We start from the raw sequence: 20,352 nt of genomic DNA, 5'->3' as shown, positions 1-20,352 counted from the left end.
GACTCCCTCGGGAGAGGAGAGTGTCAGCCTCCTCGTCTCCTGCCTAACGGGGCGAGCTTTGGAATGGGCCAACGCTGTCTGGAACAGCCCCACCTCAGCGAGAGAGAATTACCCTGAGTTCACCCGCCGTTTCCGGGCCGTATTCGATCACCCTCCAGAAGGCCGGGCGGCGGGTGAGCGACTGTTTCATCTCAGGCAGGAGACGAGGAGTGCGCAAGACTTCGCTCTGGAGTTCCGGACCTTGGCTGCGGGGGCCGGGTGGAACGACAGGGCCCTAATGGATCATTACCGGTGCAGCCTCCGGGAGGACGTCCGCAGGGAGCTAGCGTGTCGAGACTCTACACTCTCCCTGAATGAACTGATTGACATGTCAATCCGACTGGACAATCTGCTGGCTGCCCGCGGGCGTTCTGAAGGGGTCCTGTCAGTTCCACCTCCTAGCCCTCCCACGCCCATTCCCATGGAGCTGGGAGTGGCTGCATCTAAGAGAACCGGAGGAGGGCGCTCCTCCTGCACCAATTGTGGTCGCCGAGGACACACGGTCGACCGGTGCTGGGGGGGTCCCTCTGGGAGTCGAGAAGGCAGGCAGAACACTCCTCGTTCACCCCAGGTGAGTCAGCACCAAACTCACCCAGAACCCTCTGTTGGTCATATGTTTGTTTTAATTTTTTTTCTTGATTTTTTCCCTTGTTCCCAGCATTAGGCGCTAGTCGATTCAGGCGCAGCGGGGAACTTTATGGATCGCGGACTCGCCCTTAAGCTGGGAGTTCCACTAGTACCCTTAGATTCCCCCTTTCCCGTGCACTCCCTAGATAGCCGGCCATTAGGGTCAGGGCTGGTCAGGGAGACTACGGTGCCACTGGACATGGTAACACAGGGGAATCATAAGGAGTGAATTAGTTTCTTCCTTATCCATTCGCCTGCGTTTCCAGTGGTGCTGGGAGTGCCTTGGCTGGCCAGTCACAATCCCAAGATTTTGTTGAAACAGGGGGTTCTCCAGGGGTGGTCAGAGGAGTGTTCGGGTAGGTGTCTGGGAGTTTCCATCGGTGCCACGTCGGTGGAGAGTCCAGACCAGGTTTTCACTGTGCACATTCCCCCTGAGTATGCCGATTTGGCTCTCGCCTTCTGTAAGAAGAAGGCGACTAAATTACCACCCCATCGACAGGGGGATTGTGTGATAAACCTCCAGGTAAACGCTGCGCTTCCCAAGAGTCACGTGTACCCCTTGTCCCAGGAGGAGACGTTGGCTATGGAGACATATGTCACGGAATCTCTGAGACAGGGGTTCATTCGGCCCTCCATCTCACCCGTCTCCTCGAGTTTCTTTTTCGTGAAGAAAAAGGGGGGAGGTCTGCGTCCGTGCATTGATTATAGAGGTCTCAATTCCATCACAGTGGGGTTTAGTTACCCACTACCTCTCATCGCTACGGCGGTGGAATCATTTCACGGAGCGTGTTTTTTCATGAAACTGGATCTCAGGAGCGCGTATAATCTGGTGCGTATTTGGGAGGGAGACGAGTGGAAAACCGCATTTAGTACCACATCGGGCCACTATGAGTACCTCGTCATGCCGTATGGGTTAAAGAATGCTCCAGCCGTTTTCAATCCTTTGTAGACGAGATTCTCAGGGACCTGCATGGGCAGGGCGTGATAGTGTATATCAATGACATCCTGATTTACTCCACCACCCGCGCCGAGCATGTGTCCCTGGTGCGCAGGGTGCTTGGGAGATTGCTGGAGCATGACATATACGTCAAGGCTGAGAAGTGTGAGTTCTCCAAATGAGCCGTCTCCTTCCTGGGTTATCGCATTTCCACCTCGGGGGTGGTGATGGAGTGTGACCGCGTTAAGGCCGTGCGTAATTGGCTGATTCCAGCCACGGTGAAGGAAGTGCACCGGTTTTTGGGTTTTGCCAATTACTACCGGAGGTTTATTCGGGGTTTTGGCCAAGTGGCAGCACCCATTACCTCACTGCTGAAGGGGGGACCGGTGCGTTTGCGTTGGTCGACAGAGGCGGACAGGGCTTTCACCCAGTTGAAGGCACTGTTCACTGATGCGCCTGTGTTGGCGCACCCGGACCCTTCCTTACCATTCATAGTGGAGGTGGACGCGTCCGAGGCTGGGGTGGGTGCCGTGCTATCTCAGCGCTCGGGTACGCCACCGAAACTCCGCCCCTGTGCTTTCTTTTCTAGGAAGCTCAGTCCGGCGGAGCGTAACTATGATGTAGGGGACCGGGAGCTGTTGGCTGTGGTCAAGGCTCTGACCGTGTGGAGACACTGACTTGAGGAGGCTAGACACCCTTTTCTCATCTGGACTGACCACCGGAACCTGGAGTATATCCGGGCAGCTACGAGACTGAACCCGCGTCAGACACGGTGGGCCATGTTCTTCACCCGGTTCCAGTTCACTATTTCGTATAGACCAGGTTCCATGAACACTAAGGCCGACGCACTGTCCCGTCTTTATGACACTGAGGATCGGCCCATCGATCCTACTCCCATCCTTCCAGCCTCTAAGCTGGTCGCACCGGTGGTATGGGAGGTGGACGCGGACATCGAGCGGGCGCTACAGTTGGAGCCTGCGCCTTCCAACTGTCCAGCAGGCCGTAAGTACGTGCCACTTGGTGTCCGTGATTAATTGATTCGATGGGCTCATACGTTACCCTCGTCGGGTCATCCTGGGGTGGCGAGGACAGTGCTAGGCCTTAGGGAAAAGTACTGGTGGCCCACCTTGGCTAAGGACGTGAGGTTTTATGTCTCTTCCTGTTCGGTGTGCGCCCAGAGTAAGGCTCCTAGGCACCTTCCTAGAGGGAAGTTACAACCCCTCCCCGTTCCACAGGGGCCATGGTCCCACCTGTCGGTGGACTTTCTCACCAATCTTCCCCCGTCTCAGGGGAATACCACGGTCCTGGTAGTTGTGGATTGGTTCTCTAAGTCCTGCCGTCTCCTCCCGTTGCCCGGTCTCCCTACAGCCCTACAGACTGCGGAAGCTCTATTCACCCATGTTTTCCGGCACTACGGGGTGCTGGAGGACATTGTTTATGATCGGGGTCCCCAGTTCACGTCCCGTGTATGTAGGGCATTTATGGACCGCCTGGGGGTCTCGGTCAGCTTGACCTCCGGTTATCACCTCGAGAGCAATGGGCAGGTGGAGAGAGTTAACCAGGAGGTGGGTAGGTTTCTGCGGCCGTACTGCCAGGACCGGCCAGGGGAGTGGTCCAGGTACATACCTTGGGCCGAACTGGCCCAAAACTCACTCCGCCACTCCTCCACTAACATTTCACCATTTCAGTGTGTGTTTGGCTACCAGCCGGTCCTGTCACCGTGGCATCAGAGCCAGACCGAGGCTCCTGCGGTGGAGGATTGGGTGCAGCGCTCCAAGGAGACCTGGAGGGCTGTCCAGGAGGCCCTTAAAGAATCAGGGGGATGACAGAAGAGGAGCGCTGACCGCCACCGCAGTGAGGCCCCCGTATTCCAACCAGGGGACAGGGTCTGGCTCTCGACCCGAAACCTGCCCCTTCGCCTGCCCTGCCGGAAGTTGGGTCCGCAGCGTGTAGGGCCCTTCAAAGTCCTGAGGAGGATAAACGAGGTGTGTTACAGATTACAACTCCCTTCGTATTATCGTATTAACCCCTCGTTTCATGTGTCTCTCCTCAGGCCGGTGATAGCTGGTCCCTTACAAAACGGTGAGGTGCCGGAGGTCCCCCCGCCCCCTCTGGACATCGAGGGGTCCCCGGCGTATACAGTACGTGCCATTCTGGACTCTAGATGCCGGGTGAGGGGCCTGCAGTACCTCGTGGACTGGGGGGGTACGGTCCAGAGAGGTGCTGGGTGCCGGTGGGGGACATACTGGACCCAACACTATTGGGGGATTTCCATCGCCTCCACCCAGATCGCACTGCGCCTCGCCCTCCGGGTCGTCCCAGAGGCCGGTGTCAGCGCGCTGCGGGAGCCGCGCGTCGGGGGGGGGGGGGGGGGGGGGGGGGGGGGTACTGTCACGACTCCTGCCGAGGGTGACTCCTCTCCCTGTTCGGGTGGCGCTCGGCGGTCGTCGTCACCGGCCTACTAGCTGCCACCGATCCCTTTTTCATTTTCTGTTGGTTTTGTCTTTATTGGTTTCACCTGTGTCTCATTAGTGTTTAGTTAGGTATTTAAGCCCGTTTCCCCACCTGTTCTGTGTGCGGGCTTATTTCTGTTGTTCACTGTGTTTCGTGTAGTGGTACGTGTTTTTGGATCTTGTGTGTTTGGATTACACCCTGTTGTTGTTTCTTGGGTGTATATTCTTTTGACGGTGCATTTCATTAAAGCCCGATAGCAAACACTCCTGTTTCCTGCGCCTAACTCCACACCCACTACAGTAAGCGTTACACTGGGGAGGGTCAATGTCCATACCAAAGTTAAAAATGATCTGCAGCGGGAGGTGATTGGTTTAGGTTGTCCTGCCCACATCATTCATAACATGGCCAGAACAGCTTTGGATATGATTCCCCTTGATGTTGAGTACCTGCTCACAAAGATATTTGGATATTTTCACTGTCAGAGTAGAAAGACTGAAGAGCTTTTGTGAGTTTGTTCGTCAGGAGTACCATAACATTTTAGGACACAGCAATGTTCGCTGGATGTCCATGCTCCCTGCTCTAGAAAGAGTGGTGAAAATGTATGTGCCATTGAAGTCCTTTTTTCTTTCTGAAGACAAATGCCCTGTTGTCCTGCGAACAGTGTTTGAAAATCCACTGACTGAACTTTGGCTGGCCTTTGTCCATGAAAACTTGACCGTATTCAGTGACACGGTCAAGATGCTTGGAGGCCAGGACCACTGTGCTGTGGAGTCCACTGCAATTCTGAGAAATGTTGAGGCAAAATTGACTGCAAGACGTGATAACAACTTCATTCCAGTTTTGGTCAGAGGACTTCTGAGAGACCTAGAGGAAAATGGAGCCATGTCTAAAGAGAGCTTTCTCAAAACATCCCAATCATTCTTCACTATGGCTGTGAACTACTTGCAAGCATGGGGAAAGCACACAGATAATCAAAAAGATTTACATAGCCTCTTTTGAAAAAGGCAACCTCTGCGTGAAGAGATCCAGAAGGCAGCAGGCACACTGCAGGAAAAATGCCCCAATGTGACCATCAATGAGGATGCATTGTGTGACGAGGTTACTGGCCTGCAAGAGTTCCTAAAGGGGGGATCGCTTGAAGAATGGAAAACATCTGAGACACCGCTTTGTCAGAGATGGAGCACGGTGGTTACCCACTTCAAAGAGAATGACATCCCACACACTAACCTGGCTAGATTAGCGTCTGTTATGTGCTTACCTGGAAGTAACACACCAGTCGAGAGAGTGTTGTCCCAAATGAATGATATATGGACAGCAGCAAGAAATAGGTTCACTGGTCCTATCATCAAGGCCATGCTTATTGTGAAGACAAAATTCAACCTCCCCTGCCAGGAGTTCATGGAGAAACTGGCCAAAGACAGAGCCATCCTGAAGAAAATACATTCTTCTGAGAAATATACAGATTAGGTTGGTATAAGTATATTATGTAGTTACCAATCTCATCTTATTTCTTTATTATGTTAAGTATTTCACATATACATATTTTTCTCATGTTCTCTTCTGCTCTTATTCTACCCAGACAACCAGGACCACTGAATGGCTGTTCAGATTGGACTGTTCTGTCTTGTCTGTAGTGTTTCTGTAATATAGTTGTTTTCTCTGTCTATCACAGTGTGCCTGTTAGACTAAATACATGAAACCGGGATTGCCCCCCTTTTTTATTTCATAGATAATAACATTGGATATTTTAATGATATATTGACCGCAGAACTGGAAATGTCCCCGGTTTCCATTTCAGAAATCAGGTCACCTTATGTTTGGCGCGATGATAACTCATTCACCATTTGATTCGACGACCGGAGTTCGAATAGCAGACAGCATCATTAATTCATGAAATCTCATTCTAACCAATAATGGAGCGTGCTCATTATAAATGCATTGTGATTTAGTTTCAGTATCAGACTTACCTTTTCTTATGATTTTGTTTGCAGAGCATACAGGCTGGCAGTTTATCGCCAGTTCACCCTATGGGCACAAGGGTGAATAGGTCAAGACATAGGTCTAATACCTGCACCTTATGTAAAAATAGTATTAGTAGGTTGAACCACTATAACAACAGGTTGCCAGATAAACTTGCTTTGAAGATAAAAAATTAAGAATGAAGAAATGTATCCCTAAGAAGAATTTGCACAATAATAAACCAAATTATAAAAATTCTGTCAAACAAAATATCTTCCTTTACTTTGTTCTTCACAAGTTGCTGGTGAGGACACAAGCCTGTCTACTGACTCTGCCTTGAGGCATGCCCTGTGACATGTCACAATGTTCCCACCTGTGCTAAAGACCCTATTCGAAGGGGCACTTGTAGCAGGAATGCACAGGTACTTTTTTAGCAATATTACTAAGTCTTGGGAAGCCTCGTGGAGCCTCCACCACTCAAGTGGGTCTTTGTCTGGGTCTGTGGGCCAGACAGCACTGTCTTCTTGAAGAAGTTTGCAAGTGTTTTCTTGCCTTTCTTAGACACAGGCTTAGGTTTACTTCTTCTTGGCGCACAGTTGTGACCAGGGTGACGTGTGCTTTCCTCAGCTAGCAGAGCTTCAGCTCCAATAACAGCTCTTTGTTTGATGCTCTCAATCTTGTCATCTGCTATATATGTTGTCCTGAACCGGGGATCCACCAGCGAGGCCATTTCAAGTTCAACTGTGGCAGGATCTTCGTACTTGTTGTTGAGATACTGTAGTGTGGCACTTTTGATTTTGTGAGCATGCCCTCACCTTCCTCTGGCTGCAGGAGGCTGCTGTTGAACAGGTTTATCACAGGCTTGTGGTAGGAGATGCTAATGTAGTTCTCCCCAGACAGAGCGTCAGTGAATTCCTGTAGTGGGCCTTTGGCATTGCTCACTGACTCCAACACTTCGATATCCTGAGTTGGGCACCAGGTGCCTGCTTTTCTTCTCTGACCCCAGGACCCGGGCTATGGCCTTTTCTTGTTCCAGGATTCGTTCTATCATCTTCTGTCTTGACCCCCACCTGGTTGGGGACTTTGTGATGAGCTGGTGAGTGGGTAGACTGAGCTCAGCCTGTGCTATAGACAAGTCCTCTTCTTCCAGCTGAAAGAAAAGGTGCTGACCACCTTCTTGCACAACCCAATGGCACGGTCAACTCGTGGGTCTTTCACACCATTCTCTGAAAAGAATGAAGAAAGAAAGGATTCTAAGAATGGCAGAATTTTCAATAATGTGTTCACCACATCACACCACAACACAGTTGAATGTGTTCATTTGTGATGTGGTGAACTGCGATGATCCACTTTTCTTTTAGCACCTGGACACTCCCACCAACAGTGGCAGCACAGTAATGCCCTCACCCATGGCAGTACCTGAGACACAGGGAATAAATGAGACCCCTGAGTCACTGACTTCATAATCATATAGTTCTGATTTTATATATGACAGTACCTCTGTACATCTGGCTTCCCGATGAACACCAGCTGTTTCCTCACACCTTTGGCAATGTTCCACAGGTCATACTCATGCCAGGTATCAGCATGTGAGTCCCTCAAATGCACCCTCACACTTGGATTCCTGTCAGTGGCCAGGGTTTCAATACTGCATCCATGGGACTGTTAGTAATAATGATCGTATTATCCTAAAAAGGTACCTACATCCTCTTCATACATCCACCAAATACACACTTACAACCCTTAAGCTAGCTACAAAATATAGGTTAGGCTATAGCTTACCTCAATGTGTTGCAGGCATCTCTCTAATCCCTCCGTCTCCAACCAGTAGCTGCTCTTCAGTTCGATCACATGCAGTCTCCTGTGCGAGGATCAGGTGGGAAGCAGAGTCCAGGATGGTGTAAGTGCCAAAGGAGGCACAATGGCCTGGCAAATCACACCATGTGTCTCCAGATATGATAAATGGACTATCAACAATTGTAGCCAGATTGGCCTCTGTGTGCTGTGTCCACATGTAGTTATCCTCTGGCACAATGTAGACGCGCTGTTGGTTTGCGAACTGTCGCAGCAACATGGACACCAGGCTGAGGTGGTGACATGTTTCCGCAAAAGTGGAGTGGGAGCCGCCAGTAAGGAAGACCGCTGATGACAACAACAGATTCCCTGCAAACAACTTTACCACTCTGGTCTGGGATTCCCACTTCCTCCTGTGGCCCACGACACACTCTGTCTCCATGGTGATGGCAAAACAATTTATTTTCGGGGATGAACTGATGACACCAGCTTGACATCCTGGCTCATGGCAGACATTGAACAACTCCTTCAGCTTGCTATAAAAGACTATGTATTTCGGATCTTGCACACACTCTTCGATAGTATACTTTGGCTCGCACTGTGATTCTGAGCTCTCAGGTTCATACAGCGAGTTCTGGTCTTCATTGATCTCACTCTCACTCTCCGTCAGCTCCATCTGGGGTGTATAGGGGCAGGCCTCGGTTGTATACTGATGGTCGTGAGCGCAATCTAGCTGGGCCCCGAGCTCCTTAGTGATGGTCCCTGTGGACCTCTCCTCCACTGCAGCACAGGAACACTCTGGCACCCAGGGGTCAGTTTGGCATGCGGTACTAACCGTTCTTTCCTGTTGGTAGAAAACAATTACGGCATCTATTAGGCTATAGGTATATTCAAGAATCACTGCATATACTGTATATTGCCAATTTTATATCCAGGGATGACCTATTGTGTCTTGAAATAAACAATAGCCTTAGAAATAACATGGATTTGCTTGTGCCTCCTCCTGTACAGTCTCCTCCAGGATGAAAACATTTTCAGGGATGAAGATGTCATCCTGAAACGAAACAAACGTTTTGTTAAGACACCTGAACCCAAATATATCAGTTGGCGTTAACAAGCTACCTGTCTTGTATGCTATGTCAACACACAGCCAGTACAGGGACATTTATTTTTCAGCAAACATTAACTATGTCAACTTCAGTCTAGCTAACAAAACATTCAAAAAAACAAAACTGTCAACAAAATGTACTACAGTACTTGACCATATGAGGTGGAAGCTAGCTACAGTAGCTACCTAACAACAGGGCTACACAGAGAAACTGTGTTGCAATTTTAGTTGCAGTTGAGTTACTTGCTAACGTTAACGTTAGTTGCTGGGCGGTGTTACACAAAACACTTCAGACGCAATTAGCTAGTTACCTTGAACTAGAGTTGCACCAAGTTTGTCCAGTGTCTAACGCTAGCCTAGACAACAACAGTCAAGACTCATGAACGGTTAACGTTACCTCAAGCTCCATTGACACGCGTCGCCTCCTTTTTTTAGTTCGGCTTTTGCTTGACTCCGAAACCGAAGTCAACGATGTTGATGATGGTTGGTAACCCCTACACCATAACCTTCAAAATTTAAAATGAAGGGGAAGCAGGAGCTTCAACATAGGCCTATGACTCCTTTCCATTCGGAAACTCCCAGCTGCCGCATCGAAAGTGCACTTCATCGCGAAGTCTTCCTCTGCGAAGTGCTGGCAGCCGATCCTGCTAGCTCGAGCTGACAGGACATGGAGCCACTTCTTCAAAAGTTGTGGGTCCTTGGGCAGCCGATGGTAGCTTACCGAGGGATTTCTTTGGAGCCAATTCCTACAGCCTGGTGCTATACAGTTCATATTTTAATTACCTCTTGTTGTTGCCACCTTCGTTGTCCGCACCTAACCTCAGTCTCTTCGATTCACTCTGCGCGAAAACTCAATACCACAGACAATTAGCTGATTCTTGCCAGTGACGCACTGGCGTCAGTCATTACTATGGCAATTTAAAATGCTGCTGACCATAGCTCAAATAAACCTTGTCGACGATCAAAATACTAAATATAGAGAGATGTTTTTATGTTAAATGCACATGTTTAGTATTAGTGGATTGAATACATGTCTTTGCTTTGATTTACTTCATAAAGTAAATGTGTGAATTATGTGATGGCCGTGAATCTACAAATCTTTTTAAAACCGTGTTCTAGCTGTGAGTGTGCAATTTGGTGCCTCTCTCACCAAAGTTACAATCCAAAAACATAGCTGCCCCTTTACATGGAATTCTATGGCTAAGCTTCCAACATTCTAATGTCAATTGCACATTATGGGCAACTTATAAACAATAGTTTTAGCTGGTGCTTTTAAAGTTAGTTATATTATATATAATTTGAATGGTAATTTCACGACCTTTCAGAACCACTTGTAAAGTAAAGTTAGAAATGTATCAGGGTTCCTTATTGTCACGACCTCCGCCGAGGTCGGTTCCTCTCCTTGTTCGGGCGGCGCTCGGTGGTCGACGTCACCGGTCTTCTAGCCATCGCCGATCCACTTTTCATTTTCCATTTGTTTTGTCTGTGGGTTTTTCACACCTGGTTTCAATTCCCCCATTACCTGTTTATTATTTAACCCTCTGTTTCCCACATGTAATTGTGTGTGTTTGTTCTATGTTGATGGCTGTATCTGACGGCTGGTATTTTGTTGCCGGGTTTTGTACTATGCACCCGTGTAATTTTTGTGGTACTGGTATATTTCACGCACCATTGTATTGTTTCTATACTGGCGTTTTTTGTGTATTAAATACCTTGTCCACGCATCTCAGCTTTCCTGCGCCTGACTCCTTTTCACCAGTTACCCAAAGCCTTTACAGAAACACGCACCACCAATGGAGTCAGCAGGAGCAGGTGCCCCTGCAGTAGGGGTCGAGGAGCGAGTCCAGCAGCATGCTACTATGCTCCTGCATCTCAGCAGCGCCATGGATCGCGTGCTGCAAACCATGGAGCGCTGGGAGAGAAGAGGAGTTCCTCCAGCGTCTCCACCAGCACCACCAGTTTCACCTATAATCACCCCTCCTTCACCTGGTCCCAGTGGATTTCGGCTCGCGCTCCCGAGGGAGTATGATGGTACGGCGGCGGCATGTCAGGGGTTCTTGCTCCAGCTAGAGCTCTACCTGGCAACCGTCCACCTGGCTCCCTCGGGCTGTGAGAGCGTGGCCGCCCTCGTCTCCTGCCTCTCAGGGAAGGCCCTGGAGTGGGCCAACGCCGTATGGGGGGAAGAAGAAGCGGTGTTGGACAACTTCGGGGATTTCACCCACTGCTTCCGGGCAGTCTTTGACCACTCGCCTGAGGGTAGAGCGGCGGGTGAACGTCTTGTACACCTGAGCCAGGGGACGAGGAGCGCACAGGAGTTCGCGTTGGACTTCCGGACCCTGACCGCCGGCGCGGGATGGAACAGCAGGGCCCTGATCGATCACTACCGGTGCAGTCTGCGCGAGGACGTCCGTCGAGAGTTGGCCTGCAGGGACACCACTCTCACATTCAACCAGCTGGTGGACCTGTCCATCCGGCTGGATAACCTGCTGGCCGCCCGTGGACGTCCAGATCGGGGTCTGTCGATTCCATCCCCCAGCACCACTGCTCCGACGCCCATGGAGCTGGGAGGTGCTGCACTTAGGGCGACCGGAGGAGGGGCCATTCCATGCACCATCTGTGGCCGCAGAGGGCACACTGCCGGTTGGTGCTGGGGAGGTTCCTCTGGGAGTCGAGGCAGCAGGCAGGGCACTCTCGTGTCACCCCAGGTGAGTCGGCACCAGACTCACCCAGAGCCCCCTGTTACTCACATGTTTTTGTTTATTATTATTGTGCAATACATCTCCTGGTAGACGCAGCACTTCCCAGGAGTCACGTGTATCCCCTGTCGCAAGAGGAGACGGCTGCTATGGAAACATATGTTTCCGAATCTCTGGGGCAGGGGTACATTCAGCCCTCCACTTCACCTGCCTCCTCAAGTTTCTTTTTTGTGAAGAAGGATGGTCTGCACCTGTGTATTGACTATCGAGGCATTAACCAAATCACTGTAAGGTACAGTTACCCGCTGCCTCTCATAGCCAGTGCGATCGAGTCAATGCACGGGGCGCGCTTCTTCCCAAAATTGGATCTCAAGAGCGCTTACAACCTGGTGCGTATCTTGGAGGGAGACGAGTGGAAGACGGCGTTTAGTACCACATCAGGCCACTATGAGTACCTCGTCATGCCGTGCGGGTTGATGAATGCTCCATCAGTCTTCCAATCCTTTGTAGATTAGATTTTCCGGGACCTGCACGGCAGGGTGTAGTGGTGTATATTGATGACATTCTGATATACTCCGCTACACGCGCTGAGCATGTGTCCTTGGTGCGCAGGGTACTTGGACGACTGTTGGCGCATGACCTGTACGTCAAGGCTGAGAAATGCCTGTTCTTCCAGCAGGCTGTCTCCTTCCTAAGGTATTGCATTTCCACATCAGGGGTGGAGATGGAGAGTAACCGCATTTCAGCCGTGCATAATTGGCCGACTCCCACCACGGTAAAGGAAGTGCAGCGGTTTCTAGGGTTTGCCAACTACTACCGGAGGTTTATCCGGGGCTTTGGTCAGGTAGCGGCTCCCATCACCTCATTGCTGAAGGGGGGACCGGTGCGTTTGCAGTGGTTGGCTGAGGCGGTCAGGGCTTTTGGTCACCTGAGTGCTCTGTTTACCTCGGCTCCCGTGCTGGCTCATCCGGATCCCTCTTTGGCGTTCATAGTGGAGGTGGACACGTCCGAGGCTGGGATAGGAGCCGTGCTCTCTCAGCGCTCGGGTACGCCACCGAAGCTCTGCCCCTGTGCCTTCTTTTCGAAGAAGCTCAGCACGGTGGAGCGAAACTATGACGTAGGGGACTGGGAGCTGTTGGCTGTCGACAAGGCCTTGAAGGTGTGGAGACATTGGCTTGAGGGGGCTAAACACCCTTTTCTCATCTGGACTGACCACTGCAATCTGGAGTACATCTGGGCGGCGAGGAGACTGAACACTCGCCAGGCAAGATGGGCCATGTTCTTTACCTGTTTTGTTTTCACCCTGTCCTTACAGACCAGGTTCCCAGAACGCTAAGGCAGACGCACTATCCCGGATGTATGACACGGAGGAGCGGTCCATGGATCACACTCCCATACTCCCGGCCTCTTGCCTGGAGGCACCGGTAGTATGGGAGCTGGACACGGACATCGAGCGGGCGTTACGTGCAGAGCCCACTCCCCCTAGTGTCCAGCTGGGCGTCTGTACATTCCGTCTGCTGTCTGCGACCGTTTGATCTATTGGGCCCACACATCACCCTCCTAATGGTCATCCGGGTATTGGCCGGACAGTGCGTTGTCTTAGTGGGAAGTACTGGTGGTCCACCTTGGCTAAGGACGTGAGGGTTTATGTGTCCTCCTGCTCGGTGTGCGCCCAGTGCAAGGCCCCTAGGCACCTGCCCAGAGGGAAGTTACAACCCTTACCCATTCCACAACGGCCGTGGTTGCACCTGTCGGTGGACTTCCTAACGGATCTTCCTCCCTCACAGGGGAACACCACAATCCTGGTCGTTGTGGATCAGTTTTCTAAGTCCTGCCGTCTCCTCCCTTTACCCGGTCTCCCTACGGCCCTACAGACTGCGGAGGCCCTGTTCACACATGTCTTCGGGGTGTCTGAGGACATATCTAATTGAGGTCCCCAGTTCACATCAAGGGTCTGGAGGGCGTTCATGGAATGTCAGGAGGTCTCGGTCAGCCTTACCTCAGGTTTTCACCCCGAGAGTGACGGGCAGGTGGAGAGAGTGAACCAGGATGTGGGTAGGTTTCTGCGGTCCTATTGCCAGGACGGGCCGGGGGAGTGGGCGGCGTTCATACCCTGGGCAGAGATGGCCCAAAACTCGCTCCGCTACTCTTCCACTAACCTCTCCCCCTTCCAGTGTGTACTGGGGTACCAGCCGGTTCCAGCGCCTTGGCATCAGAGCCAGATCGAGGCTCCTGCAGTGGACGACTGGTTTAGGCGCTGGGAGGAGACATGGAACGCCGCTCATGTGCACCTTCAGAGGGCCGTGAGGTGTCAGAAGGCTGGCGCAGACCGCCACCACAGTGAGGCCTCGGTGTTCGCACTGGGGGACTGGGTCTGGCTCTCGACCCTCCACCTGCCCCTCCACCTGCCCTGCCGGAATCTGGGCCCGCGGTTTGTGGTGCCATTCAAAGTCCTGAGGAGACTGAACGAGGTTTGTTACAGGTTACAGCTTCCCCCCGATTACCGTATTAACCCCTCGTTCCATGTGTCTCTCCTCAGGCCGGTGGTGGCTGGTCCACTCCAAGAGTATGAGGTACGGGAGGTTCCTTCACCCCCTTTGGACATTGAGGGGGCCCCGCCGTATGCAGTTCGAGCCATACTGGACTCGAGGCGTCAGGCGAGGGGCCTTCAGTACCTCGTGGAGTGGGAGGGGTACGGTCCGGAGGAGAGATGCTGGGTGCCGGTGGAGGACATATTGGACCCGTCGATGCTGCAGAAGTTCCACCGTCTCCAGCTGGATCGCCCTGTGCCTCGTCCTCCGGGTCTTCCCCGAGGCCGGTGTCGTCACGCTGCTGGAGCCCTGCGTCAAGGGGGGGGGTCATGACTTCCGCCGAGGTCGGTCCCTCTCCTTGTTCGGGCGATGCTCGGCGGTCGACGTCACCGGTCTTCTAGCCATCGCCGATCCACTTTTAATTTTCCATTTGTTTTGTCTGTGGGTTTTTCACACCTGGTTTCAATTCCCCCATTACCTGTTCATTATTTAACCCTCTGTTTTCCACATGTAATTGTGCGTGTTTGTTCTATGTTGATGGCTGTATCTGATGGCTGGTATTTTGTTGCCGGGTTTTGTACTATGCACCCGTGTAATTTTTGTGGTGCAGGTATATTTCACGCACCGTTGTATTGTTTCTATACTGGTGTTTTTCGTGTATTAAATACCTTGTCCACGCATCTCAGCTCTCCTGCGCCTGACTCCTTTTCACCAGTTACCCAAAGCCTCGACTCCTATTTAAAGACATTTATACAGATAATTTTGCTATGTACCCTACAGGTACATTCTGAAAATGTGTCTGATGGTTAGCTCTGAATCTAAGCCTTCCAATGTTTTATGATAAAAAGGTATAAGTGAGAAATACACTATTGTATAATGACATTGTTTGTGAATGGGATGGAGGGATGAAAGGAGTGTTACTGATATCACACACAAAGCTACCATTGCTGTACTGCTATCACACATGTTCCAACTCTAGGGACATAAACCTTAAAAAAAGATCACTATAAAACATCACTCCAAGTGAGCCTGACAGCCCAAATGTGGGGGTCTGGCTCATGGACTATATGTAGGGTACTACTGTTGACCAGAGCTCTATAGGGCCCTGGTCAAAAGTACTGCACTTAATAAGGAATAGGGTGCCATTTGGGACAGGCCCTCTGTCTGTCTGATCTACTAAGAGCTCACTCTTCTTACCCCTCAGGGATTTACAGTTTGTCTGTGTCAAGCTCTTTGGATAGTTGGCAGATAGGGTTGGTATTGATTCAGTTTTCAGAGCCCCATACTACCTCCTTGTTTACAGTACGGTGTTAACTCGTTTTGAGGAAGGGCCATCTGCTAAGAGCCCAAGAAGCGGTCAATATAGTCTGCATCCCAAATGTAATTCCTTATATAGGGAGTGCACTACTTTGACCAGGGCTAATTGGGGTCCAATGGTGAATAGGGTGCTGCTTCTGCCTTTCACAAATACTGTATAGGACTAGTGAGATGGTTGTCTTCTATAAACAGTTTATAGATGATTCTATTACGCTGGCAATTTGAATCTGAAAGTGAACTGACTTGCTATTTCTCAGCACTTTAATAACATTTACATTTACATTTACGTCATTTAGCAGACGCTCTTATCCAGAGCGACTTACAAATTGGTGCATTCACCTTATGATATCCAGTGGAACAACCACTTTACAATAGTACATCTATATCTATAAAGTAGGCCAATGCTTCACTTAGTTCATTTAATGTTCTCTTTTCCAATGCTAAAACGAAAATGGATACATATCATGTCACTTCTTAACCTTTTGAGGTGAAAAACTGTAGTGGACTAATAAGCTATGTAAATTAATGATATAAAGTTGCCCTCTGGTAGCATAGAGGGGTGGTGATGGGCAAATGAAATATCATCACTTAAATGTGATTGTATTGTAATACATTTCTGCTAAAGGTATTGGGATATTTAGATCTACACCAATCCCCATTAAGTACAATGCAACACCATACACATCATGTTTGTTTCATAAAAGTGTAATGAACGAGTTATAACATGATATCAATCTTTTATTAGAGAAAACATCTAACCCAAATATGGGAAAATAGGGTGAGGTCAAAGATAACGTTTCACCCATCAAAAACATAAATAGGTACGCTGCTGCATTGCAGCATTGTTCTGATATCATTATTGTTACAAACTATTATTCAAACAATAAATTAATTCATGGTAACTCGTGATGTCTGTTCATAGAATGATTTATAAGACTTTATAATGGTCTTATTGTGAATTATGTAAGTCCAGCATACAAAAAACTATTTTCATTCACAAAAAGCAGTGGAGTAAAGTACTTTAGTAAAAATACTTTAAAGTCGTTTTTTGGGGTATCTGTACTTTACCATTTATATTTTTTACTATTTTACTTTACTACATTCCTAAAGAAAATAATGTACTTTTTACTCCATACATTTTCCCTAACACCCAAAAGTACTGGTAACATTTTGAATGTTTAGCAGGACAGAAATGGTCCAATTAACACACTTACAGTTGAAGTCGGAAGTTTACATACATTTTGGTTGGAGTCATTAAAACAAATTTTTCAACCACTCTACAAATTTCTTGTTAACAAACTATAGTTTTGGCAAATCGGGTAGGACATCTACTTTGTGTATGACACAAGTCATTTTTCCAACAATTGTTGACAGACAGATTATTTCACTTATAATTCACTGTATCATAATTCCAGTGGGTCAGAAGATTACATACACTAAATTGACTGTGCTTTTAAACAGCTTAGAAAATTCCAGAAAATTATGTCATGGCTTTAGAAGCTTCTGATAGGCTAATTGACTTCATTTGAGTCAATTGGAGGTGTACCTGTGGATGTATTTCAAGGCCTACCTTCAAACTCAGTGCCTTTTTGCTTGACATCAAGGGAAAATCAAAAGAAGTCAGCCAAGACCTCAGAAAAGTCTGGTTCATCCTTGGGAGCAATTTTCAAACGCCTGAAGGTACCACGTTGATCTGTACAAACAACAGTATGCAAGTATAAACACTATGGGACCACGCAGCAGTCATACCGCTCAGGAAGGAGACGCATTCTGTCTCCTAGAGATGAATGTACTTTGGTGCGAAAAGTGCAAATCAATCCCAGAACAACAGCAAAGGACCTTGTGAAGATGCTGCAGGAAACAGGTACAAAAGTATCTATATCCACGGTAAAATGAGTCCTATTGTCACGTCCTGACCATAGTAAGATGTTATTTTCTATGGTAGAGTAGGTCAGGGCGTGAAAGGGGGTGGTTTGGGTTTTTCTATGTTTAGTTCTACTTTTTCTATTTTTATGTTGTTGTTTTTCGGGATGATCTCCAATTAGAGGCAGCTGATTCTCGTTGTCTCTAATTGGAGATCATATTTAAGTAGGGGGTTTTTCCAACTGTTTTTGTGGGTAGTTGTATTCTGTTTAGTCTATGTACCTGACAGAACTGTGCGCTTTCGTTTTTTCTCTTTGTTATTTTGCCTTTAGTGTTTTAGAGTTAAAATAAATTTCATCATGAGCATTCAACACGCTGTGCTTTGGTTCCCTCTCTACGACAGCCGTAACACCTATATCGACATAACTTGAAAGGTTGCTCAGCAACGAAGAAGCCACTGTTCCAAAACCGCCATAAAAAAGCCAGACTACGGTTTGCAACTGCACATGGGGACAAAGATGGTACTTCTTGGAGAAATGTCCTCCGGTCTGATGAAACAAAAATAGAACTGTTTGGCCATAATGACCATCGTAATGTTTGGAGGAAAAAGGGGGAGGCTTGCAAGCTGAAGAACACCATGCCAACCGTGAAGCACTGGGGTGGCAGCATCATGTTGTGGGGGTGCTTTGCTGCAGGAGGGACTGGTGCACTTCACAAAATAGATGGCATCATGAGGAAAGAAAATGATGTGGATATATTGAAGCAACATCTCAAGACATCAGTCAGGTAGTTAAAGCTTGGTCGCAAATGGGTCTTCCAAATGGACAATGACCCCAAGCATACTTCCAAAGTTGTGGCAAAATGGCTTAAGGACAACAAAGTCAAGGTATTGGAGTGGCCATCACAAAGCCCTGACCTCAATCCTATAGAACATTTGTGGGCAGACCTGAAAAAGCATGTGCGAGCAAGGAGGCCTACAAACCTGACTCAGTTACACCAGCTCTGTCAGGAGGAATGGGCCAAAATTCACCCAACTTATTGTGGGAAGCTTGTGGAAGGCTACCGAAACATTTGACCCAAGTTAAACAATTAAAAGGCAATGCTACCAAATACTAATTAGGTGTATGTAAACTTCTGACCCACTGGGAATGTGATGAATGAAATGAAAGCTGAAATAAATCATTCTCACTACTATTATTCTGACATTTCACATTCTTAAAATAAAGTGGTGATCCTAACTGACCTAAAACAGTGAATATTTACTAGGATTAAATGTCAGGAATTGTGAAAAACTGAGTTTAAATGTATTTGGCTAAGGTTTATGTAAACTTCCGACTTCAACTGTATCCCTCGTAATCCTGATTGGCGGACTCACTAAACAAACATGCTTAGTTTATAAATGCTGTCTGAGTGTTGGAGTGTGCCACTGGTTATCCGTAAATAAAAATAACAAAATAAAAATTATGCCATCTGGTTTGTTTTATATAAAAAAATTGATATTTTTTATACTTTTACTTTTGATACTTAAAGTACATTTTAGGAATTACATTTACTTTTGTATATATACTTAAGTAAATTTAAAACCAAATACTTTTATACTTTTACTCAAGTAGTATTTTACAGGGTGACTTTCATTTTTACTTGAGTCATTCTCTGTTAAGATATCTTTACTTTTAGAATTGGGTACTTTTTCCACCACTGACAAAAAGTGTTGGCCACTGCTTAAACTTTGTTAATTAATGAAAAAAACTCCCCTTTATCTTTGCTAATCGTATTGTGCTCAATTAACTTCAATACTTGGGAGAGAGTACTAGGCTAAACCTCTTGGAAGAGGAGAGAGAGATAGAGTGAGAGAGTTGGAGGAGGGGGCTGCGTCTCTTGGCATCTCCCCCACCCCTATCTCTTTACACGACTACCGAGTGCCAACCCGTCTAGAGTTATTCCAGGAATGTTTTGAACATGGCTGCCACAATGAAGGCACAGAAAACGGGACTGTTAGAACTTCGAGTTACCGTGGACCGTTGGATCCGTGTATTAGCCACACTTACGGAGGAGACTTTAACCGTGAGCCCCGGAGAGGTCGCCGAAGACATAGTTAAACCCAACCCAACTCCCGCCGGTGCCATTAACGGAGACCCAGCCAACCTCAGCTCCTCTCCGGTCCCAGAAACAATCACCAACGTTAAGCGCACGGTGCGAGTTACCAAGCAAGATGTGGGAGGACTTGGAATTAGTATTAAAGGTAGGTTCAATGTAGTGCGTAATCAAACGACACTCTCTAAAACATTTATTTGGTCAGTTTTTTTCAAGTTTAACAATGTAAGCTACTCGACACTTGCGTTGGACTTTACTAAAAGTAAATGCAGAAAGTACCAACATCCCTCACCGAAGACTTCAACTCTTCGAAGGTCAGTAATTGGGTTGAAGTTTTTCCATGGGCCTTTTCTCATTTGGATTTGTTCAACTCCTGCGTCCTCTTTCCTCAGTCCTCTCGCCTCCGTTTGAAGGTAATCGAGGAGAGGTGGCGAGAATGAACGTGGGCGAAAATGCGCTTGTATGAAATGAGACTTGGTTGTCATCAGGCAAATTTCATTTACAGGGTGGAATCCCAAAATAAATGTGTAAAGTGATACAAAAATTAATAATAATATTTGTTTTGCAAGACATTTTATAGATAAAATGATAAGTAGCATATCGTTTTTAAACGTGTACATGTTTTTCTCCTCACACAAAAAAAAAGCTGATTCAAATGAGGTGGTGGCAGATTTAAAAACTCTTTCAGGAAGGACTTGGGTAGGATACACATGACTATCATAGATGAAAGGTGTCTATCGAGGAGGGGAGGACACTCTTCCATTCTCTTAATAATTGAGAAAAGGCCATTCTGTAGTGCACTAGACTAGGCTGTTTCATGCTGTAGTGCAGTAGACAGCGGAACCTTTTGTAAAAACATCTCAAACTGTTCTCACCAATAAAGCTATTGGAAGCTATTCCAGTAAACCGTGCAACCAACTCTATTTCTCTAAA

The 20,352-nt window shown here is 48.0% G+C and overlaps 1 protein-coding gene across 7 annotated transcripts in view; it reads left to right on the top strand.

The window, feature by feature from the left end:
• Positions 1-19,173: 19,173 nt before the first annotated feature.
• The window catches only part of LOC115208357 (alpha-1-syntrophin), a 91,759-nt gene continuing 90,580 nt past the window's right edge, over positions 19,174-20,352 (top strand). For 4 of the 7 annotated variants that reach the window (XR_003881152.1, XR_003881153.1, XM_029776341.1 and 1 more), the window contains exon 1: positions 19,174-19,567. Coding sequence is in view for 5 of the 7 variants with exons in the window: in XM_029776341.1 (XP_029632201.1) it covers positions 19,285-19,567 (283 nt within the window). In the remaining 2 variants the exon portion in view is untranslated. The remainder of the gene's footprint in view (positions 19,568-20,352) is intronic. The other 3 variants (XM_029776343.1, XM_029776344.1, XM_029776340.1) reach the window with 3 other exon arrangements.

Source organism: Salmo trutta, chromosome 14 (assembly GCF_901001165.1).
Source record: "Salmo trutta chromosome 14, fSalTru1.1, whole genome shotgun sequence".
NCBI lineage: Eukaryota > Metazoa > Chordata > Actinopteri > Salmoniformes > Salmonidae > Salmo > Salmo trutta.
This window is presented reverse-complemented; position numbering and strand designations above follow the sequence as displayed.